Here is a 19,557-nt window from a genome sequence, read left to right as displayed (position 1 = left end):
TGGAGAGGTCAGGGAAACATGGCTGAACCAGTCCAGGTTAAAGAGATTGGGGGTACTCCTGGAGAGGTCAGGGAAACATGGCTGAACCGGTCCAGTTTAAAGAGCCAACTAGACATACCTTGACGACGGACTCTCCGATGGTTGCGTCCTCGGATACGACAGCGGTGTAAACATCTCGGCTGAACATGGGTGCATTGTCATTGACGTCCGTCAGGTTGATGTTTACCATGGTTATGGCGCTTAGGGGCGGGGTTCCACCGTCTCTGGCCTCCACAGTGAGGAAGTAGTCTTTACACGTCTCAAAGTCCAGAGCCTTGGACACAGAGATGGCACCTGGTACACAGAGAGAGTGAGAGGTCAATAGGGTGGTATATATCCTACTTCTAACACCATGTAGAAGTCTGTAACATGAATTTGCTAATAAAGACATATACATTGACACTTTATATTCTGCATATGGAAACTCACCAGTGAGGGGGTGTATGTGGAACTTTCCGTGCTCGTTGCCTGAGCGGATACTATAGGTGATCTCAGCGTTGGTTCCAATGTCCTTACTGGCTGCGTACACTCTCAGCACCTCCATCCCTAACCCCACGTCCTCTGGCACAGTGGCGAGGTGGTCACGCCGCTCAAACACCGGCGGGTTGTCATTGATGTCCAGGACCGTGACGGTCACGTTGACCAGGGAGGACAGGCGGACCGGAGAGCCCTGGTCGGACGCTCTGACCGTGATCATGTAGGATGGTTGCTGTTCGCGGTCGAGGGTACGTTCCAGGACCACGATGCCGGAGGATTTGTCGATGGAGAAGAAGCCGCCGGCAGAGTTGGCTAGAGAATAGACCACCTTACGACTGACGCCTGGAGAGAGGGGAGAGGAGAGAGGGATGTTAGAACAACTCTCTCTCTCTCCTCCCCTGATGCCCTTCTGCCTCTCTGTCTCTATCTCTCTCTCCCTCTCTCTCCTCCCCTGATGCCCTTCTGCCTCTCTATCTCTCTCTCTCTCCCTCTCTCTCCTCCCCTGATGCCCTTCTGCCTCTCTGTCTCTCTCTCTCTCTCCCTCTCTCTCCTCCCCTGATGCCCTTCTGCCTCTCTGTCTCTCTCTCTCTCTCCCTCTCTCTCCTCCCCTGATGCCCTTCTGCCTCTCTGTCTCTCTCTCTCTCTCCCTCTCTCTCCTCCCCTGATGCCCTTCTGCCTCTCTGTCTCTCTCTCTCTCTCCCTCTCTCTCCTCCCCTGATGCCCTTCTGCCTCTCTGTCTCTCTCTCTCTCTCCCTCTCTCTCCTCCCCTGATGCCCTTCTGCCTCTCTATCTCTCTCTCTCTCCCTCTCTCTCCTCCCCTGATGCCCTTCTGCCTCTCTGTCTCTCTCTCTCTCCCTCTCTCTCCTCCCCTGATGCCCTTCTGCCTCTCTATCTCTCTCTCTCTCCCTCTCTCTCCTCCCCTGATGCCCTTCTGCCTCTCTGTCTCTATCTCTCTCTCCCTCTCTCTCCTCCCCTGATGCCCTTCTGCCTCTCTATCTCTCTCTCTCTCCCTCTCTCTCCTCCCCTGATGCCCTTCTGCCTCTCTGTCTCTCTCTCTCTCTCTCCCTCTCTCTCCTCCCCTGATGCCCTTCTGCCTCTCTATCTATCTCTCTCTCCCTCTCTCTCCTCCCCTGATGCCCTTCTGCCTCTCTGTCTATCTCTCTCTCCCTCTCTCTCCTCCCCTGATGCCCTTCTGCCTCTCTGTCTCTCTCTCTCTCTCCCTCTCTCTCCTCCCCTGATGCCCTTCTGCCTCTCTGTCTCTATCTCTCTCTCCCTCTCTCTCCTCCCCTGATGCCCTTCTGCCTCTCTGTCTCTATCTCTCTCTCCCTCTCTCTCCTCCCCTGATGCCCTTCTGCCTCTCTGTCTCTATCTCTCTCTCTTTCTTTCTCTCCCTCTCTCTCCTCCCCTGATGCCCTTCTGCCTCTCTGTCTCTATCTCCCTCTCTTTCTTTCTCTCCCTCTCTCTCCTCCCCTGATGCCCTTCTGCCTCTCTGTCTCTATCTCTCTCTCCCTCTCTCTCCTCCCCTGATGCCCTTCTGCCTCTCTGTCTCTATCTCTCTCTCCCTCTCTCTCCTCCCCTGATGCCCTTCTGCCTCTCTGTCTCTATCTCTCTCTCCCTCTCTCTCCTCCCCTGATGCCCTTCTGCCTCTCTGTCTCTATCTCTCTCTCCCTCTCTCTCCTCCCCTGATGCCCTTCTGCCTCTCTGTCTCTGTCTCTATCTCTCTCTCCCTCTCTTTCTTTCTCTCCCTCTCTCTCCTCCCCTGATACCCTTCTCTCTTTCATCCTGCTAACAGCCACAGTGCTTCCTCGACGCTGCGTGGCTTGTTGGTAAACCTTTAATGCGCTAATACCTTTATCTCTAATACTTCAATACTTTTATGGATGTGACTTTTCATTCGTGTGGTTGTGGCAGAGGTTTATTTTCTTTCCCTTCCTTCTTTGCCAGGCGAGACGTTGACAGCAGCCAAATCCAGTCAGAGAATTACATTTACATCTTAGTCATTTAGCAGACGCTCTTATCCAGAGCGACTTACAGTTAGTGAATACATATATATATATATATATATATATATATATATATTTTTTTTATACTGGCCCCCCGTGGGAAACGAACCCACAACCCTGGCGTTGCAAACGCCATGCTCTATCAACTGAGCTACATCCCTGCCGGCCATTCCCTCCCCTACCCTGGACAACGCTGGGCCAATTGTGCGCCACCCATGAGTCTCCCGGTCGCGGCCGGCTGCGACAGAGCCTGGATTCGAACCAGGATCTCTAGTGGCACAGTTAGCACTGCGATGCAGTGTGAGTGTTAGCAGTGTGTGTGTGTGATTGCTAGCACTACGTGCTAGCAGCTGGTCCAAACCCAAGGCAAATTAAATAGGATTGCTAACAGCTAACAGTGAGGTAAGTGCTGAGCAAAGCAGAGTAAACATTATTATAAACTCTACCCATCTTTCGGTTAATATTCTGCTGGATGGGCAACGTTGGTCCGGAAAAGCTGCAGTGTGTGCAGGCGAGAGAGAGAGGGAGAGAGAGAGAGAGACAGGGACAGAGAGAGAGACATAAAGACAGAGTGAGAGAGAAAGGGACAGAGTGAGAGAGAAAGTGTGACAGAGAGAGAGAGAGAGAGAGAGAGAGAGAGAGAGAGAGAGAGAGAGAGAGAGAGAGAGAGAGACAGAGTAAGGGAGAAACAGAGAACAGAGAGAGGAGAATATTCCATTCTTACCTTCATCAGGGTCGATGGCCTGTATGCGTGTGAGCAGGGCCTTGGTAGCTGTGTCTTCATACACACTGGCAGTGTAGTGGGGAGCAGAGAACGCTGGAGGGTTGTCATTCACATCCAACAGCGTTAGGTGGACCTCTGCACGACAGAACCGACCACCTCCGTCTGTCGCCTGGGCAACCAGTCTGTACACAGGGGTCTTCTCCCGGTCCAGGGCCTGGGCTGTCTTTAGTTCGCCTGAACAGAAAAAGAGGAGAGACAGGTTAAGATCACACACACAACAACTTCATTGGCAAATGTTAAATAAAGTAAAGGTAGTGTACCAGTGTCTGGGTCGATGCTGAAGTCTTCAGAGCCGGGTCCATATAGAGAGTACTGGATCCAAGCACTGACCCCTACATCAGCATCGCTGGCCCCAACCCCCACTATCACTCTGTTGACTGGGATATCCTCTGGGACCGAGGCTGTGTACAGAGCCTGCACACACAGCAAGATAGCATCAAACAACACAACACTCATAATTCATAACATTTACACACACAACAAGAATATACTAACAACCATAACGCTCGTAAAGCATTTACCCAGAGACAACAAAAATATAAGCTACTGACATCAAACCCCCACAACGTTCATAATACATAGCATTTACACACACAAGAAAATACTAACATCAAAAAGTTATCCCTCCTCCATACAGCTCCTCCAAACACAACAACACGAACATACTAACATCAAAAAGTCATCCATCCGAACATACAGCTCCTCCATACACAACAACAAGAAAATACTAACATCAAAAAGTTATCCCTCCTCCATACAGCTCCTCCATACACAACAACAAGAAAATACTAACATCAAAAAGTCATCCCTCCGAACATATAGCTCCTCCATACACAACAACAAGAAAATACTAACATCAAAAAGTCATCCCTCCTCCATACAGCTCCTCCATACACAACAAGAGAATACTAACTACATAACACAGTAGCCTGTATATCAACCAGCATCAAACACGCCACAACTCTCCTAATTGAGTACAACAACTCCCTAGACAGACAGAGAAAACTAACAGTAGTAACTAAAAACGTAGTAACAAACATCGTCTGTCAAACAGCATTAGAAATCAACACAGTTCCTTAACATATACAGCAAACACACTGCTCAAAGAGACGCACAACCACAGCTACGTATCACTAGACCTCACACAGCAACACACAGACACAACCACAGCTACGTATCACTAGACCTCACACAGCAACACACAGACACAACCACAGCTACGTATCACTAGACCTCACACAGCAACACACAGACACAACCACAGCTACGTATCATCAGACCTCACACAGCAACACACAGACACGTATCACTAGACCTCACACAGCAACACACAGACACAACCACAGCTACATATCACCAGACCTCACACAGCAACACACAGACACAACCACAGCTACATATCACTAGACCTCACACAGCAACACACAGACACAACCACAGCTACGTATCACCAGACCTCACACAGCAACACACAGACACAACCACAGCTACATATCACCAGACCTCACACAGCAACACACAGACACAACCACAGCTACGTATCACTAGACCTCACACAGCAACACACAGACACAACCACAGCTACGTATCACCAGACCTCACACAGCAACACACAGACACAACCACAGCTACGTATCACTAGACCTCACACAGCAACACACAGACACAACCACAGCTACATATCACTAGACCTCACACAGGAACACACAGCCACAACCACAGCTACGTATCACTAGACCTCACACAGCAACACACAGACACAACCACAGCTACGTATCACTAGACCTCACACAGGAACACACAGACACAACCACAGCTACGTATCATCAGACCTCACACAGGAACACACAGACACAACCACAGCTACGTATCACTAGACCTCACACAGGAACACACAGCCACAACCACAGCTACGTATCACTAGACCTCACACAGGAACACACAGCCACAACCACAGCTACGTATCACCAGACCTCACACAGGAACACACAGCCACAACCACAGCTACGTATCACTAGACCTCACACAGCAACAAACACACACAACCACAGCTACATATCACTAGACCTCACACAGGAACACACAGCCACAACCACAGCTACGTATCACTAGACCTCACACAGCAACACACAGACACAACCACAGCTACGTATCACTAGACCTCACACAGGAACACACAGACACAACCACAGCTACGTATCATCAGACCTCACACAGGAACACACAGACACAACCACAGCTACGTATCACTAGACCTCACACAGGAACACACAGCCACAACCACAGCTACGTATCACTAGACCTCACACAGCAACACACAGACACAACCACAGCTACGTATCACTAGACCTCACACAGGAACACACAGACACAACCACAGCTACGTATCACTAGACCTCACACAGGAACACACAGACACAACCACAGCTACGTATCACTAGACCTCACACAGGAACACACAGCCACAACCACAGCTACGTATCACCAGACCTCACACAGGAACACACAGCCACAACCACAGCTACGTATCACTAGACCTCACACAGCAACAAACACACACAACCACAGCTACATATCACTAGACCTCACACAGGAACACACAGCCACAACCACAGCTACGTATCACTAGACCTCACACAGCAACACACAGACACAACCACAGCTACGTATCACTAGACCTCACACAGGAACACACAGACACAACCACAGCTACGTATCATCAGACCTCACACAGGAACACACAGACACAACCACAGCTACGTATCACTAGACCTCACACAGGAACACACAGCCACAACCACAGCTACGTATCACTAGACCTCACACAGCAACACACAGACACAACCACAGCTACGTATCACTAGACCTCACACAGCAACACACAGACACAACCACAGCTACGTATCACATGGGACAGCTTACAATAAACAGTGAACACATATGATAATCAATGCCAATGTTTTACTATATTGTAGGAAACTATGTCATTCATAAAACAGATTAGAATAATGACCAATAAACATAAACATATAAAATGCAATAGTGTACTGAGGGAACAGTCCGTAAATAAAGAGTGTGACTGACCTGGTCACAGACAGGGCTGTTGTCGTTGGTGTCAGTAACAGAAACCTCCACGGTTGCCTTGGTGACGAACAGGCCGTCGCTAGCGGTAATGTTGAGGAGGTATAGTTCCTGTTCCTCACGGTCCAGTGGGCGCTTCACGTACATCTTCCACTCACCCTGCACCTGCCCCAGGGCAAACACCCCTCGAGGGTTCCCACCTGAGGAGAGAGAGGGAGGGAGGGAGAGAGTTTATATACACACACAAACAAGAGAAACACAAACACACTCACAGTCTCACGGTCTAACAAACAAACACACACACTTCAAATAGCAAGAACCCTCTCAAACTACTGAGGAGAAGGCTGCAGTCTGAGGGCCAGCCTTAAACATACACACACGGGCACACGCATGCACACACACACACACGCTCCAGATTTATTGGCCAGTGCTTTAGTGACCTCTATTAGTCCTCTCAGTGCTCTATCTGACACTGAGAGCTCCTCTCAGTGCTCTATCTGACACTGAGAGCTGATTAGAATAAATTATTACAATCTGCCACAAAACTTTTTATTTGGACGTTGTGCTGAAATTAACAGTGGAGCAATCAGTGACGGTCAAGCACATAACGACTGTGGTAATTCACCACATGTAACAGGAACAGGCTCAGCTCAGCAGTACAGGTAGTGACGTCTCCCTACCAAATCCACATTAGACTGGGTCAGCGACAGCCTCTCATACACCTTAGTAACTCTACACTCACACCTGCCCCTCAGAGAGGGAGAGGAAGGATGGAGAGAGAGAGATGGGGAAAGATAGAGCGAAAGAAAGCGAGGAAACGGAAGAGGACGAGAGAGAAAACATATATGTAACAAAAGGGAGAGAGAGAAGAGAGGGAGAAGAGAGAAAGGGAGATGAGGAGATGGAGCGAGAGAGACAGACAGACAGACAGACAGACATACAACCTACAGCTGAAACACTGTGGTAGAACTGTACTGAGTTATTATGTGGAGATATTTTGAGTTTGTCTAACATTGACTGTTCCCTGCCTGGACTAGACACAACGCTCTTTGCGGCAGAGTGGGCCTTTTCTTGGAGAGCAGCTTCTCCTAGACTAGAGAGTGAGTGGGAGGCTGCAGTCTCAGTGTGAGGACCAGCCATGCAGACTCAGTAATATACTACAGATGTAGGATCTTAATTTGAGCCACTTCGCTACAGCAGGAAAATAATCCTGCAGCAACAGGAAATGTGAATTATTATGTGGATTATAATTACTGGCATTTTATTGTAAGGGTTGCTAAATTTTTCATGGAAATTATAAACTTTAGAAGCCTTTTTAAACCTTGAATACACTACAACTTTTCTCAGCAACAAAAGAGTGATCAAATTAAGATCCTACATCTGTAGCTGTTCCAGTCAGTCTCTGTATCACAGCCTCTACTCTGGGAGTCATCTCATCACCACTTCAATACGAACACTTCATCAGCCTGCTTCTGTCCTCACCACTTTACCAAGATAATTACATGTGCAACAAGAGGGGAAAGAAAACTCTAGACCACCTTTACTCCACACACAGAGACGCATACAAAGCTCTCCCTCGCCCCCAATTTGGCAAATCTGACCATAATTATATCCTCCTGATTCCTGCTTACTGCTTATTCCTTGGTGTCCACATCACCAACAAACTATCATGGTCCAGTATGATTTTTTAAATTATTTGTTTTATGTATGCACTCACTAAACTGTAAGTCGCTCTGGATAAGAGCGTCTGCTAAATGACTAAAATGTAAAATGTCCAAAAACACCAAGACAGTCGTGAAGAGGGCACGACAATGCCTATTCCCCCTCAGGAGACGGAAAAGATTTGGCATGGGTCCTCAGATTCTCAAACAGTTATACAGCTGCACCATCGAGAGCATCCTGACTGGTTGCATCACCACCTGGTACGGCAACTGCTCGGCCTCCGACCGCAAGGCGCTGCTCGGCCTCCCCCCCTCACTGTTTATTATCTATTATCTATGCATAGTGACTTTACCCCTACCTACATGTGCAGTGAGGGAAAAAAGCATTTGATCCAATGCTGATTTTGTAGGTTTGCCGACTGACAAAGAAATGATCAGTCTATAATTTTAATGGTAGGTTTATTTGAACAGTGAGAGACAGAATAACAACAACAAAATCCAGAAAAACGCATGTCAAAAATTTTATACATTGATTTGCATTTTAATTAGGGAAATAAGTATTTGACCCCCTCTCAATCAGAAATTTTTCTGGCTCCCAGGTGTCTTTTATACAGGTAACGAGCTGAGATTAGAGCACACTCTTAAAGGGAGTGCTCCTAATCTCAGTTTGTTACCTGTATAAAAGACACCTGTCCACAGAAGCAATCAATCAATCAGATTCCAAACTCTCCACCATGGCCAAGACCAAAGAGCTCTCCAAGGATGTCAGGGACAAGATTGTAGACCTACAATAGGCTGGAATGGACTACAAGACCATCGACAAGCAGCTTGGTGAGAAGGTGACAACAGTTGGTGCGATTATTCGCAAATGGAAGAAACACAAAAGGACTGTCAATCTCCCTTGGCCTGGGGCTCCATGCAAGATCTTACCTCGTGGAGTTGCAATGATCATGAGAACGGTGAGGAATCAGCACAGAACTACACAGGAGGATCTTGTCAATGATCTCAAGGCAGCTGGGACCATAGTCACCAAGAAAACAATTGGTAACGCACTACGCCATGAAGGACTGAAATCCTGCAGCGCCCGCAAGGTCCCCCTGCTCAAGAAAGCAAATATACATGCCCGTCTGAAGTTTGCCAATGAACATCTGAATGATTCAGAGAACTGTGTGAAAGTGTTGTGGTCAGATGAGACCAAAATGGAGCTCTTTGGCATCAACTCAACTCGCCGTGTTTGGAGGAGGAGGAATGCTGCCTATGACCCCAAGAACACCATCCCCACCGTCAAACATGGAGGTGGAAATAGTATGTTTTGGGGGTGTTTTTCTGCTAAGGGGACAGGACAACTTCACCGCATCAAAGGGACGATGAACGGGGCCATGTACCGTCAAATCTTGGGTGAGAACCTCCTTCCCTCAGCCAGGGCATTGAAAATGGGTCGTGGATGGGTATTCCAGCATGACAATGACCCAAAACACATGGCCAAGGCAACAAAGGAGTGGCTCAAGAAGAAGCACATTAAGGTCCTGGAGTGGCCTAGCCAGTCTCCAGACCTTAATCCCATAGAAAATCTGTGGAGAGAGCTAAATGTTCGAGTTGCCAAACTTCAGCCTCAAACCCTTAATGACTTGGAGAAGATCTGCAAAGAGGAGTGGGACAAAATCCCTCCTGAGATGTGTGCAAACCTGGTGGCCAACTACAAGAAACGTCTGACCTCTGTGATTGCCAACAAGGGTTTTGCCACCAAGTACTAAGTCATGTTTTGCAGAGGGGTCAAATACATATTTCCCTCATTAAAATGCAAATCAATTTATAACATTTTTGACATGCGTTTTTCTGGATTTTTTTGTTGTTATTCTGTCTCTCACTGTTCAAATAAACCTACCATTTAAAATTATAGACTGATCATTTCTTTGTCAGTGGGCAAACGTACAAAATCAGCAGGGGATCAAATACTTTTTTTTCCCTCACTGTATATATTACCTCAATTACCTCGACTAACCTGTACCCCCGCACATTGACTCGGTACCGGTACCCCCTGTATATAGCCTCGTTATTGTTATTTTACTGTTGCTCTTTTATTTTTCACTTTACTTTAATTAGTAAATATTTTTTCTTAACTGTTATTTATCTTAAAACTGCATTGTTGGTTAAGGCTTGTAAGTAAGCATTTCACGGTAAAGTCTACACCTGTTGTATTCGGCGCATGTGACAAATGCATTTTGATTTGATTTGATCAGCCTCCTTCTGTCCTCACCACTTCATCAGCCTCCTTCTGTCCTCACCCCATTCATTAATGACTGACTGACAGAGGGACTGGAAAGGGTATGCTTATATAGGCTAGACATATGGAGGCAGGCAGGCAGGCAGGCAGGCAGGCAGGCAGGCAGGCAGGCATGCAGGCAGGCAGGCAGGTAGACAGGCAGACAGGCATGCAGGCATGCAGGCAGGCAGGCAGGCAGGCAGACAGGCAGGCAGACAGGCAGACAGGCAGGCAGGCAGGCAGGCAGGCAGGCAGGCAGGCAGGCAGGCAGGCATGCAGGCAGGCAGGCAGGCAGGCAGGTAGACAGGCAGACAGGCATGCAGGCATGCAGGCAGGCAGGCAGGCAGACAGGCAGGCAGGCAGGCAGGCAGGCAGGCAGGCAGGCAGGCAGGCAGGCAGACAGGCAGGCAGGCAGGCAGGCAGGCAGATAGGCATGCAGGCAGGCAGGCAGGCAGACAGGCAGACATGCATGCATGCAGGCAGACACGCAGACAGGCAGGCAGACAGGCAGGCAGACACGCAGACAGGCAGACAGGCATGCAGGCATGCAGGCATGCAGGCAGGCAGGCAGGCAGACAGGCAGGCAGGCAGGCAGGCAGGCAGGCAGGCAGGCAGGCAGGCAGGCAGGCAGACAGGCAGGCAGGCAGGCAGGCAGGCAGATAGGCAGGCAGGCAGGCAGGCATGCAGGTAGACAGTCAGGCAGATAGGCATGCAGGCAGGCAGACACGCAGACAGACAGGCAGACAGGCAGGCAGACACGCAGACAGGCAGACAGGCATGCAGGCATGCAGGCAGGCAGGCAGGCAGACAGGCAGGCAGGCAGGCAGGCAGGCAGATAGGCAGGCAGGCAGGCAGGCATGCAGGTAGACAGTCAGGCAGATAGGCATGCAGGCAGGCAGACAGGCAGGCAGAAAGGCAGACAGGCATGCAGACAGACAAAGGCAGACAGACAGACAGGCAGGCAGGCAGGCAGACACACATGTTGAGAGAAAGTAGGAAATTAGAAAAAGGAGGGGGAAACAAAATAATGACAGAGAAGTGAAGTGCTAGAAGTCCTCTGTCTGAAGTGCTTTCCAGCAGACACTTTTATCCAGAGTGACATATAATAAGTGCATTCGATTAAGAAAGTGTCCACTGAGTGTAGACTAGGGACCTGACGTCTGAGCCACCCCAACTCACTGGCCAATACCCCCTGACAACATACCACAACACAGCCCAAAGACCTCCGTCAGAGACAGACATTCTCTCTGTCTGAAACATAAAACAAAGGGAGCAGCAGGACAAACATTGTCTCCTATTATAACAACATCCTAATACATTTTTCCTCTCCACTCCCCTCCTATTATAACAACATCCTAATAGTTATTTCCTCTCCACTTCCCTCCTATTATAACAACATCCTAATAGTTATTTCCTCTCCACTTCCCTCCTATTATAACAACATCGTAATCGTTTTTTTCCTCTCCACTCCCCTCCTATTATAACAACATCCTAATAGTTATTTCCTCTCCACTCCCCTCCTATTATAACAACATCCTAATAGTTATTTCCTCTCCACTCCCCTCCTATTATAACAACATCCTAATAGTTATTTCCTCTCCACTCCCCTCCTATTATAATAACATCCTAATAGTTATTTCCTCTCCACTCCCCTCCTATTATAACAACATCCTAATAGTTATTTCCTCTCCACTCCCCTACTATTATAACAACATCCTAATAGTTATTTCCTCTCCACTCCCCTCCTATTATAACAACATCCTAATAGTTATTTCCTCTCCACTCCCCTCCTATTATAACAACATCCTAATAGTTATTTCCTCTCCACTCCCCTCCTATTATAACAACATCCTAATAGTTATTTCCTCTCCACTCCCCTCCTATTATAACAACATCCTAATAGTTATTTCCTCTCCACTCTCCTATTATAACAACATCCTAATAGTTATTTCCTCTCCTCTCCCCTCCTATTATAACAACAGCCTAATAGTTATTTCCTCTCCACTCCCCTCCTATTAAAACAACATCCTAATAGTTATTTCCTCTCCACTCCCCTCCTATTATAACAACATCCTAATAGTTATTTCCTCTCCACTCCCCTCCTATTATAACAACATCCTAATAGTTATTTCCTCTCCACTCTCCTATTATAACAACATCCTAATAGTTATTTCCTCTCCACTCCCCTCCTATTATAACAACATCCTAATAGTTATTTCCTCTCCACTCTCCTATTATAACAACATCCTAATAGTTATTTCCTCTCCACTCCCCTCCTATTATAACAACATCCTAATAGTTATTTCCTCTCCACTCCCCTCCTATTATAACAACATCCTAATAGTTATTTCCTCTCCACTCCCCTCCTATTATAACAACATCCTAATAGTTATTTCCTCTCCACTCCCCTCCTATTATAACAACATCCTAATAGTTTTTTCCTCTCCACTCCCCTCCTATTATAACAACATCCTAATAGTTATTTCCTCTCCACTCTTCTATTATAATAACATCCTAATAGTTTTTTCCTCTCCACTCCCCTCCTATTATAACAACATCCTAATAGTTATTTCCTCTCCACTCTTCTATTATAATAACATCCTAATAGTTTTTTCCTCTCCACTCCCCTCCTATTATAACAACATCCTAATAGTTATTTCCTCTCCACTCTTCTATTATAATAACATCCTAATTGTTTTTTCCTCTCCACTCCCCTCAATATGGTCTGATGATAGCTCTAAACACCCAGCTTCCCGATTCATCTCAACATCGCTAAACTCTGTGTAATTAAAATCAGCCGGTGGCTAAATGCATGATCTTGATCTATCGATGCGACTTGGGTGGGGACGATGGACGCAAACAGAGTTGATATAAAAAGATTTCCATCATTGTAAATGGATCAGACACACAAAGACATTTCTTGTAAGCCTGCCCAACCACATCACAAACACTCAATTACATTTTTGTCATTTAGCAGACGCTCTTATCCAGAGCGACTTACAGTTAGTGAGTGCATACATTTTTTTTTTCTCATACTGGTCCTCCGTGGGAAACGAACCCACAACCCTGACGTTGCAAACACCATGCTCTACCAACTGAGCTACACGGGACTCAATCATTACATTTCCATTTTCCAGTTTGTTTACATTTGATTAAACTTTCATGTTACCTCATCAAGGATGGTGTGGCGGAAACTAAGATGCAGATGTCTAGATGAGGCTTTGGGAGCCGCTGGGAGTCAACGCCTGTGGATATATCATATCGCATCCCCTGGCTTCCGTCAAAGTGTTAAAATCCTCCCAAAATTTGGCAGATAGAATGCCATCAGGTAGCCAAGACAACACCCAACAATATTAGACTATAATACAGCAGTAATGAAATAGTCTGTAAAATATCTGGCTCGGCTAAATCAAATCAAATGACGTTGTTTTTCACCTTGTGGTGTTGGTACCTCTTCCATACAGGTATTCCCTTTGTGGGAGTATAAAAACATACAGTACCAGTCAAAGGTTTGGACACACCTACTCATTGAAGGTTTTCTTTTTTTTTTTTTTTTTTTTTTTACATTGTAGAATAAAAGTGAAGACATCAAAACTATGAAATAACACATATGGAATCATGTAGTAACCAGAAAAGTGTTAAACAAATCAAAATATATTTTATATTTGAGATTCTTCAAATAGCCACCCTTTGCCTTGATGACAGCTTTGCAACCTCTTGGCATTCTCTCAACCAGTCATGAGGTAGTCATCTGGAATGCATTTCAATTAACAGGTGTTCCTTCTTAAAAGTTAATTTGTGGAATTTCTTTCCTTCTTAATGCATTTGAGCCAATCAGTTGTGTTGTGACAGGTCCCCTGTAGCTCAGTTGGTAGAGCATGGCGCTTGCAACACCAGGTTTATGGGTTCGTTTCCCACGGGGGGCCAGTATGAAAATGTATGCACTCACTGACTGTAAGTCGCTCTGGATAAGAGCATCTGTTAATGACAAGAATGTCAAATGTATACAGAAGATATCCCTATTTGGTAAAAGACAAAGTCCATATTATGGCAAGAACAGCTCAAATAAGCAAAGAGAAATATCAGTCATCATTACTTTAAGACATGAAGGTCAGTCAATATGTAACATTTCAAGAACTTTGAAAGGTTATTCAAGTGCAGTCGCAAAAACCATCAAGCGCTATGATGAAACTGGCTCTCATGAGGACCGCCACAGGAATGGAAGACCCAGAGTTACCTCTGCTGCAGAGGATAAGTTCATTAGAGTTACCAGCCTCAGAAATTGCAGCCCAAATAAATGCTTCATAGAGTTCAAGTAACAGACACATCTCAACATCAACTGTTCAGAGGAGACTGTGTGAATCAGGCCTTCATGGTGGAATTGCTGCAAAGAAACCATTACTAAAGGACACCAATAAGAAGAAGAAACTTGCTTGGGCCAAGAAACACGAGCAATGGACATTAGACAGGTGAAAATGTGTCCTTTGGTCTGGAGTCCAAATTGGAGATTTTTGGTTCCAACCGCCGTGGCTTTGTGAGACGCGGCGTGGGTGAACGGATGATCTCCGCATGTGTAGTTCCCACCGTAAAGCATGGAGGAGGAGGTGCTATGGTGTGGGGGTGCTTTGCTGGTGACACTGTCTGTGATTTGTTTAGAATTCAAGGCACACTTAACCAGCATGGCTACCACAGCATTCTGCAGCGATACGCCATCCCATCTGGTTTGGGCTTAGTGGGACTATCATTTGTTTTTCAACAGGACAATGACCCATCACACCTCCAGGCTGTGTAAGGGCTAATTTACCAAGAGGGAGAGTGATGGAGTGCTGCATCAGATGACCTGGCCTCCACAATGCCCCGACCTCAACCCAATTGAGATGGTTTGGGATGAGTCGGACGGCAGAGTGAAGGAAAATTAGCCAACAACTGCTCAGCATATGTGGGAACTCCTTCAAGACTGTTGGAAAAGCATTCCAGGTGAAGCTGGTCACTATTATTCTACAATGTAAAAAATAGTAAAAATAAAGAAAAACCTTGAATGAGTAGGTGTGTCCAAACCTTTGATTGGTACTGTATATCCCTGGCTTTTGTGATAGAAAAATCTACATGTAACATGTTTACCTGTTTCGTTTAATATTAATAGATAACAATTATATACTGTTCTACTAATGCTAGGTTTTTGTAACGGGATGGTTTCTACTCCAGCTCCCTGCAGCTAGTCTAGGCATGTGGTCAAGGACATGGGTTTCGAGATAGGGGTATCTGGAGCCGACAATTGATTTATGAATGGCTAGGTGACAAAATCAATAGCCACATTCCATTCTATGATTAGTTGTGTGTGAAAGGGAGATGTCTCCGGTCTGACTGAACCTGCATTTTCATAGACTGAATTGGTGTTTGTGTAATGTAAGGTACCAGGGAGAGATGGCTCGGGTATGGATAATGTTGATAAGAACCTTGTCTTGGGGCCAAACCCTGGTTTCCATACAATGAGAACAGTCTTCACCGCAGATACTGTCTGCTGTGAATTATTCATTTATTTCATACAAATCCTAACCTTTTGACTCATTCCACACATCTGCTGTTTGTCACGTAGACTGAGAGGGTGTATCTTTGCTATAAAAGGTATTTGTATTGTCTGTATGTCAGAGCTCTCGGCCCAACACTCAAGAGTGTTGGGTCGACCAGCCTCATTATTGCAGAGCACTCACTCCATTCACGGTTGTGGGTGGTGTGACCTGCTGCCCTATTAATACGTTTTGAATAAAGCAATATCCTGATTGGTGATTGACCTTGTCTCTCCTCATTATTGATTAGAATTTCCACGACACTTTCTATCTATTTCCTGCTGTGTCAAAGATTGATTCAATGTGTCTCTTTGTAAAAGTGTGTAAAATCCGTTCAGTGTCTCTCTGCTGTGTAAGGTCACATCTAGCTGTCGTTCATTCTCTCCCTCTCACAGCAGTATGTAACCTCAATTCATTCTCTCTCTCTCATCCTCTCTCTTTTTCTATGCAGTGTGTAACATAAGTTTATTCTCCTTCTCAATCTATCTGCCTCTCTCTCTTTGTTGTAAGTAAGGTCACATCTCTCCTGTCTTTTATTCTCCCTCCCTCCCTCCCTTCCTCTCTCTCTCTCTGCTGGCGATGCTCATTAGAATGCCATTCAGCAGAGGGTTTCCTGCTTTTCAAAGTCCTTCATTAGCTTCCTATTCCCAGGTGGCATGGCGATCCACCGCTCCGTCTCATTGGGCGTTCCTACTTAATTCTTATTTCCTCACTTGTTAATTAGCAGAGAACAAATCAGACAACTTTTACCCTCTTTCAACAAGACATTCATAAAAGACAGATGTAGTCCTCTTTTGTTCTTCTCTCTCACCTTTGATATCTTTGTTTCATTATGTATCAAACTAGACTTGACCACACTTTCAACTGCCAGGTACTTCACCAAATCAAATACTCCCTAAAAGGCAAAAACATTTATGAAAATGAACTCCCATTGATGTCCCTGGGTCAACCACAATCTAATTAACCCTCTCCAGTCTCCTGCCACAAACACTTTAAAAGAAACATCCATCCATTAAAGACATGGAGAGAGATAAAAACAGGACTTATTGCTATAGCAACAACTTTAATCAAATGCACTGCAGGTACTCGTGTCTTTAAACTGTTTACTCTAACTGTATTTAGTATCCTCAGCGGCCTTCGGCGAGGCTGTAATTTTGTGCTAAATGTCAGGGTTGTTGTGCAGGCACGTCATATTTTGTGGTGAAAAAATTGCTTATCTGGCAGTGAGAGCTAGTTTCAGCAGTATTCAAATCATTATTACTGCGACAACGATTGTTTATTAATCAAGCCCCCACTGCTGGCATGCGCAAACATACCTAAGATACGAATAAGACATTTATGAATTATAAATCATGCCTCATCCTTAATTTAGTGTTATGAGTTTCCCTCGTGTTTATTCACGAGCGTTGTTGTGATGGGATGGAGATGAGCCAGGCAGAATACAAATGAAGAGTTTATCTGAAGTAAACAAGGCGACAGACAGTGGTACAGACAGACAGACAGACAGACAGAGACAGCCAGGCAGACAGAGAGACAGAGACAGACAGACAGAGAGACAGACAGTGGTACAGGCAGACTGAGAGACAGAGACAGACAGACAGACCGACAGACAGACAGTGGTACAGGCAGACAGAGAGACAGAGACAGACCGAGAGACACAGACAGACAGACAGTGGTACAGGCAGACAGAGAGACAGAGACAGACAGACAGACCGAGAGACAGAGAGCGAGACAGACAGGCAGAGATAGACAGACAGACAGAGAGACAGAGACAGACAGACAGACAGAGAGACAGACAGACAGACCGACAGACAGACAGATAGCGAGACAGACAGACAGACAGACAGATAGACCGACAAAGAGACCGATAGAGAGACCGACAGACAGACAAATAGACAGACAGATACAGTAGATAGAGAGGCAGGCAGTGGAGTGAGAGAGAGAGACAGATCGATAGATAGAGAGGCAGGCAGGCAGTGAAGTGAGACAGGGAGACAGAGACAGACAGATAGAGATAGACAATATGAAGGTAGAGAAGCAGACAGACAGTCAGTGAGTGAGAGAGGGGGACAGAAGACAAGCTGGAAGACAGACAGTGAGACATATAAAGATGCATAAAGGGGACAGACAGCTAAACACATTAATAACACACACACTCCCATTCTCTGACTCACCTGTGATGTGATAGCTGACTTGGCGGTTCACTGCAGAGCTGTCGTCGTCTCTAGTGTTGAGCACCGCCACCACCTCGCCAGGGGGGTCGCTCTCGCGCACCGAGCCCCAGTACCTCTCATCCAGGAAGCTGGGTGGGTTGTCGTTGATGTCTGACACGGCCACGGTCACCATGGAGGTTGAGGAGAGGGTCAGGGCCTCCCCCAGGTCTGAGGCCACAACCAGGAAGGCGTAGGATGGGCACATCTCGTGGTCCAACTCCTTGAGAGTAGAGATCCAGCCTGTGTTGCTGTCAATGGTGAAGGTCTCTGTGGATTGGTCCGGCTCCCCTTCAGATTGCGCCAATGTGCATAGGCTGTATGTAACTTGTCCGTTAGCTCCAGAGTCTGGGTCCAGAGCCTGAACCTGGATGATCATGGTGCCGATAGGCATCCCTTCCATCGCTGTTGCCTCGTAAGAGTTGGATTCAAATGCTGGCTTGTTGTCGTTCAGATCCAAGACTTTGACTTCTACGTCTACGCTGGTCACAGAGTCCAGCTTGGCCTGCTGGACCGTGGCCGTGATCTTGAAGTGGAAGGAGGTGATGACCTCGTGGTCCAGGGGCTTGTCCAGCTTGATGACCCCAGTGTCCCAGTCCACCACCAGGACTCCATCCTGGTTGTTTTCCCCGGTCTCTCCGTTGACCAGAGCAAAGGTGACTGGCAGCGAGGCGTAGCCTGGTGGGGTGATGAGGCGGACGGACCCCAGGGCAGCTCCTATAGGGGTGTCCTCTGGGACGGTAAAGGAAAACTGGGGTTGGGTAAAGGACGGGATGAGGGCGTCAGGGGCCAAGACATGGATGTAGACTGATACTAAAGAGTGCTTGACAGGGATGCCTCCATCTACTGCTTTGACAAAGAAAGACAGGACAGAGTTGCACAGGTGGCTGAAACTCCCCTTGGTGACCATCCAGCCGTTGTCAGGGTCGATCTCTAAGATATCCACCACGGGTGCGTGCGCCTCGCTGTAGAGCGAGTATGTCACTTTAGAGTTGGCACCATCGTCAGGATCATATGCCTGGATCTGGGTCACCAGGAAGCCCTTGCCCACGTCAGATTTGACGGAAGCACGGTATTCCGTAGCTCTGAAGCGAGGGACGTTGTCGTTGTCATCAACCAGGGAGACCCGGACGGTGCAGTAGGAGGCCCTTCCACCCTTGTCCTGGGCTGCCACCGTGAGGAAAATGTCCTTGTTGGCTGGGTCCTCTCTGTCCAGCTTCTCCAGGGTGGTGATCTGACCATTGGCGTCCACACTGAACTGGTCCTTGCCCACGTCATTGATGAATGAGTAGGTAATCTGGCCAAACACTCCTGGGTCAGCATCGGTCGCCCTCACCTGGAAATAATAGTTAAGTTACTTTATTTTAGATGGGGTATTGCACATGTCAAACAAAACATATTACAAATACTATTACAAATACAGTATTGTGTACATCAAAGCTTCAGTAAATAAAATACATATCATTATTTCA

At 46.7% G+C, this 19,557-nt stretch overlaps 1 protein-coding gene across 1 annotated transcript in view; it reads right to left on the bottom strand.

The window, feature by feature from the left end:
* LOC311101996 (protocadherin Fat 3-like) overlaps nt 1–19,557 on the bottom strand; it is a gene marked incomplete at both ends in the record, with an annotated part of 150,652 nt that overhangs the window by 23,807 nt on the left and 107,288 nt on the right. The window contains 6 exons of the mRNA XM_084143220.1: nt 119–333; nt 469–858; nt 3,244–3,477; nt 3,564–3,717; nt 6,388–6,584; nt 18,050–19,421. Of these exons, the coding sequence (XP_083999346.1) occupies nt 119–333; nt 469–858; nt 3,244–3,477; nt 3,564–3,717; nt 6,388–6,584; nt 18,050–19,421 (2,562 nt within the window). The remainder of the gene's footprint in view (nt 1–118; nt 334–468; nt 859–3,243; nt 3,478–3,563; nt 3,718–6,387; nt 6,585–18,049; nt 19,422–19,557) is intronic.

Source organism: Coregonus lavaretus (genome assembly GCF_964263955.1).
Source record: "Coregonus lavaretus genome assembly, chromosome: 26".
NCBI lineage: Eukaryota > Metazoa > Chordata > Actinopteri > Salmoniformes > Salmonidae > Coregonus > Coregonus lavaretus.
The sequence above is the reverse complement of the archived record's forward strand: the minus strand, read 5'-3'. Positions and strand labels throughout refer to the sequence as shown.